Below are 5,634 nucleotides of genomic sequence, written 5' to 3'. Positions count from 1 at the left end.
AAGGACAGTTAGTTAAGGCATTGGTGAGGCAAGTTTATTTCTATAGCACAACTCAGACACAAGGCCATTGTGGGGTGACTGTGGCTCAGTTGGTAGAGCGGGTCGGCCGATGATCAAAGGGTTGGAGGTTCGATCCCCGCCCTGCCACCTGTGTCATAGTTGTTGTGTCCTTGGGCAAGACACTTCACCCACCTTGCCTCGTGTGAATGTCGATAGTTAGCCTGCTATCGGTGTATGAATGTGTGTGTGAATGGTAACGTGTAAATGGGAACAAGTCTCCCTTGCAAAAGAGTCTTCGGACTCAATGGGATATACCTGTATAAATAAAGGTTAAAAAAAAGTGCTTTACAGGGGCAAGAAATACATCAAGACATTAGAAGATAGTATTTAAGAGTTAGGAAAAACAAAGAAAATGTAAAGGAAATGGATCTTCAAGTACTGACAATTGTTCATGTAATATTTAGAATATTGTTCAAAAAGAAAATTGGTGCAGAGGGAACTACATTAGCCAAACACAAATACATTAGTTTTTAAATGGCCGGGGAAGGTGGACATTACAAATACATCAAGATTAGACGTTGGACCTATAAATCTTCCTCCTAAGAACAGGAAACGTTGACATGGCACAGAGGCAACTTCCCCTTAAACAATGAAGTAAAAGGAGAAGCTGAGTTTGTATTATGTGGTTGTCAACGACTCGAATAACAAACAATATTTATGGTTGACGAAATGAAATAAAGATTTTAAACTCTGGCTTTATCCAACCGCATCTAGATTTGAGTTTTTTAAAAGAGATGCAAATGTACACAGAATTAGAAATAATAATGAGTAATAATAGTTATATATCGTCAAATTTGCATATATTCAAACTTAAAAAAACATTGTTGCATTAAGTAAGTAATCAACTTGCTTTATAAGGATATTTATAAGGTAAAAATGTTACTCTATTCACCTGCATTGCCAAGCCCTAACAATACAGTTAAAGGAGAGGTTAAACATGTATTATATATGGTTGAATATTGAATCACCTCTCATCAGACTGCACTTTGACAAAAAAAAATAAAAAATTGTACATGTTACATCTCCATGTAAATCAACTAAACTACAAAGTGCCTGACGTGATTCCTGTTGTTCTGAGTTTGTACCTTCATGGTTGAATGCACTTAATGGAAGTCGCTTTGGATAAAATCATCAGGTAAATAAAATGTAATGTGATGTAATGAATCAAATATAATGTAATATAATATTGTGTGTTGTCTGTCTGTCTCAGGGCTGTGAAGGCTGGACGGTGTGCAGTCGCTGTGAAACCTACAGACCTCCCAGAGCGCATCACTGCCGCGTGTGTCAGCGCTGTATACGACGCATGGACCACCACTGTCCCTGGTGAGAAAACACTCTGTCTGTCTGTCTGTCTGTCTGTCTGTCTGTCTGTCTGTCTGTCTGTCTGTCTGTCTGATGTTCTATCTGTCTGTCTGTCTGTCTGTTGTTCTATCTGTCTGTCTGTCTGTCTGTCTGTCTGTCTGTCTGTCTGTCTATCTATCTGTCTGTCTGTCTGTCTGTCTGTCTGTCTGTCTGTCTGTCTGTCTGTCTGTCTGTCTGTCTGTCTGTCTGTCTGCCTATTGGTCTGTCCGTTATATCTATCTATCCATCTATCTATCTATCTGACCATTCACCTATCCATCCACCTATCCATCCATCCATCTATCTATCCATCTATCTATCCATCTATCTACTGTTCTATCTATCTATCTATCTATCTATCTATCTATCTATCTATCTATCTATCTATCTATCTATCTATCTATCTATCTATCCATCCATCCATCCATCTGTCTATTCATTCCCTTTTCTTCAATTACTTCTCATTCATCAAATCAAATCATACATTTCTTAATGTTTTTTAGGATCAACAACTGTGTCGGCGAGTTGAACCAGAAGTATTTCATCCAGTTCCTCTTCTACACCGGTGAGTGTAGCAGTGAATGACTGTCTTTCATTAAGCTTTATAACCTCTATGTGATTGCACGTTTACATTTTAGCTTTTTATCTGGTCATTGCTGTTCTATAATTGCCATTTAACTCTGTTTTAGTTATGTTTTTATGTCTGTTTTTAGCTATCCCATTTTAGTTGGTAATATTATAATCTTTGCACCCTGGCCATTAGACCCATAACATTTTTCCAGTTATGGATAAGGTTAGAATGACACATGCTGTATTGAAATGCACAGTTACAACGCAAATTAAGGACGGATGAATGACAAATATATGCACCGCCATGTTTCTACAGTAGCACAGAACGGAGAAGAAGTACTATAGAATGGGTTGCAATGGACTGTTGCGATCTAGATTCACACCACTAGATGGCACCAAAATACTGCTATATTACACACTGTACCTTTAGAATTTTGCCACCAAAAATCTCTATCTCTAGATATTCTAATTGTGTGTGTGTGTGTGTGTGTGTGTGTGTGTGTGTGTGTGTGTGTGTGTGTGTGTGTGTGTGTGTGTGTGTGTGTGTGTGTGTAGGCATGGCCAGCCTGTATTCTATGGTGCTGGTTGTGTCAGCTTGGGTTTGGCAGATCAGAAACGAGAGAGACGGAGACACAGAGAAAGAAGGAGAAGAATCGCCCAGCAAGCACCTGATAGTGTGAGTATTCTGTTAAGTAAACACAGGGATTTAAAAAAAAAATGTGAATTGATGGTTTTGGCTTTATTTTGATGTGTATTGCTCTCACTCTCTCTCTCTCTCTCTCGCTCTCTCTCTCTCTCTCTGTCTCTCTCTCTCTGTCTCTCTCTCTCTCTCTCTCTCTGTCGGTCTCTCTATTTTTTTCTCTGTCTGTCTCTCTCTCTCTCACAGCGCTCACTACATCATCTTACTGGTGGAGTCGGTGTTGTTCGGCGTGTTTGTCATGGTCATCTTCTACGATCAGGTACACACACACACTCACGCACACGCACACACACACACACACACACACACACACACACACACACACACACACACACACACACACACACACACACACACACACACACACACACACACACACACACAAGTATAGAGTCACACAAAAAATAATCCCTCTCCATGCTCACTAGCCCCCCCCATAGTTACATACATAGGTAACATTTGTTGGTTGTTTCCTGTATTCATAAAGCCAAGCGTAAGGAGCCAGGCTCGCTCCATGCTGGTTGCTATTTTATAGTTTAATTAAAATCCTATTGAGCTTAAATACCAAAAGTACTACTCTGCTACCTTCTGTAAAGTGTGTGTGTGTGTGTGTGTGTGTGTGTGTGTCTCTCTCTGCCTTTCCGTGTGTGTGTGTGTGTGTGTGTGTGTGTGTGTGTGTGTGTGTGTGTGTGACCTCTTCTCCCCTCCAGCTGGTTTCCATCATCACAGACGAGACGCCCATCGAGCAGCTCAGGAACCGACTCATGACCAAAGACAGAAGCAACTCATCCACCTCCTCCTCTCTGCCTGTTCACCTCCCGACACACACACACACTCACACACACACTCACACTCACACACACACTCACACACGCAAACCAAAGCTAGCTCTGCTGAGAGAGGTCTTCGGAAGAGGTGGGTTACTGTTAAGGCGATGTCAGACTACACAATATCAGCCCGATAATAGCCTGATTCGTGTCGGGAACGAGAGATCAATCACTTTACATGATTGTGGGGAAATGTTCGGGTTATAGCAGCAACAGGATAGCGCAACATTGAGGCAAAATATAATACTAACCTATGTGAACATATAAAAAAAGGCAAGAGACAGTAAAACACTATTTAAGTAGACAGACAGTTCAATACTGCTGATTGTATCTGTCTGACTGATGCGGTCAACTTGTTTAGTGTGACATAGTGGACGAAAACCGAAGTCGCATCTCGGCAGCTCGCAGCATTATTTTTTTTTTAAAGATAATTATTGGATAGTATAGAGTTGAAATGGGGAGACAGAGAGAGAGAGAGAGAGAGAGAGAGAGGGGGGGGATGACCTGCAGTAAAGGTCCACGGGTCAGATTTGAACCCGCGACCACTGCAACGAAGGCCGGAGCCAATATGGTACGCGCTTTATCCACTACACCACTGGAGCGCCCCCCGATCGCTCTAATTTTGACACAATGACCATCGTAACGTACAAAAAATATTGTGTAGTCTGACAACGGCATTAATCATTGATGCGTTATATATTGGCAAATTATTTCAGCGCTAAAAAAAAGTATATATATTCTTTCCCCAGGTTCTGTGTTTAGCTGGCTCCTTCCTCTCCACTCCAGCCCTCCAACAGTCGGCGGCATCAACTACTCTGCCCTGCCCGACTATGATGTGTGAGAGGTTTCTGTGTGTGTGTGTGTGTGTGTGTGTGTGTGTGTGTGTGTGTGTGTGTGTGTGTGTGTGTGCTGCCTAACTATGATGTCTTATCTTTGGACCTAAAATATGAAGAAGGCGAGAGTGTGACGGATGGAGAGATAGTGTTTGTTTTTGAGTGTGTGTGTATATTATTATTGTGTGTGTGTGTGTGTGTGTGTGTGTTTTTGAGTGTGTGTGTGTGTGTGGGCCTCAAACCACATGCAAGTTAGTTATTTACTCTCATAAGGGAAGAGCTCTTTTTTTCCGGATTTGTAGTTCAACCTACCAGCGATTTCTTTTTCGATTCTTTTTTACTTGTGTGTTACAGTTTCCCCTTGTGGACACTGGGATTTCACTGATGTGGGTTCAAATAGACAGATAAGCACTTTTTTTATATTAATTAAACCAATTGGGGTAAAACACCTAAAAATCACTGGTCAAGCTAAAAACCATTCAATATATTAATACTACACTACCAAAAATATGAACATCTTATTTGTTTGCAGTGTTGACCCGCGCAGTCCAACCCCAGTGCTGTATTTTATTTGGTTTGTTTGAGGGAGTGGACTTCTGGCCAGTATTTACGCTAACAGACATATAAGCTCACAAACTTTTACTCCTCAAAAAGAGTTACTGAAATTCGTTACTGAATTATGTTTTGAGAAAAAAAAAATATTTATTATTTTTTATTTTTTTATATAGCCTACCCTTAACCAGGTCATTTGAATATGTATGAGAGATGCACTGATATGGATTTTTAAAGCTGGTACCAATGTCGAATATTTCCCGATCTCTGTTTATTATATGTTCTTGTGGAAATCCGTAGTGAAATCGCAGGTGCAAGACAAATTAAGCTTTAATATTTTTTTTTATACATACAGTAGCCTATATAAGTCTTTTATTGTATGCTGACGTACACAATATGGCCACAAGTATGCAGACTTAGCAAATGCGATAGCTGGAAAACTCATTCATAAATCCTGGGCATTTACCTGCCGTTGTTTGAACAGAAATTCCCCAAAGTTGGAAGCACTTAAATATGATTGTATTTTTTTTTTTCGATATTAAAACCAATCAGGAATAACAGTCCTATATCAAAACGTCCGCATACTTTTGGCAATATATTCTGTATTAATGTCGAATGGAGTTACTTTTTGTTACTGTATTAGGTTATGTTACAACGTCTTCATCATACAAGCTCCAAGAGACACTATAGGTCAATTAATTAATATTATTTTTAAATGTTTTATTTTTTTAAATTCTCAAATCAACCACTT

At 39.9% G+C, this 5,634-nt stretch overlaps 1 protein-coding gene across 1 annotated transcript in view; it reads left to right on the top strand.

The window, feature by feature from the left end:
• The window catches only part of LOC307269165 (palmitoyltransferase ZDHHC3), a gene marked incomplete at its 3' end in the record, with an annotated part of 6,275 nt that extends 1,936 nt beyond the window's left edge, over nt 1–4,339 (top strand). The window contains exons 4-9 of the mRNA XM_080052010.1: nt 1,271–1,383; nt 1,905–1,966; nt 2,527–2,647; nt 2,858–2,930; nt 3,382–3,586; nt 4,248–4,339. Of these exons, the coding sequence (XP_079908136.1) occupies nt 1,271–1,383; nt 1,905–1,966; nt 2,527–2,647; nt 2,858–2,930; nt 3,382–3,586; nt 4,248–4,339 (666 nt within the window). The remainder of the gene's footprint in view (nt 1–1,270; nt 1,384–1,904; nt 1,967–2,526; nt 2,648–2,857; nt 2,931–3,381; nt 3,587–4,247) is intronic.
• Between the last annotated feature and the right edge of the window lie 1,295 nt (nt 4,340–5,634).

Source organism: Ammodytes marinus (genome assembly GCF_949987685.1).
Source record: "Ammodytes marinus genome assembly, chromosome: 23".
In the NCBI taxonomy this organism is placed as follows: Eukaryota; Metazoa; Chordata; class Actinopteri; order Uranoscopiformes; family Ammodytidae; genus Ammodytes; species Ammodytes marinus.
Note: the sequence above shows the minus strand (reverse complement) of the source record. Positions and strands in the feature narration are given on the sequence as shown.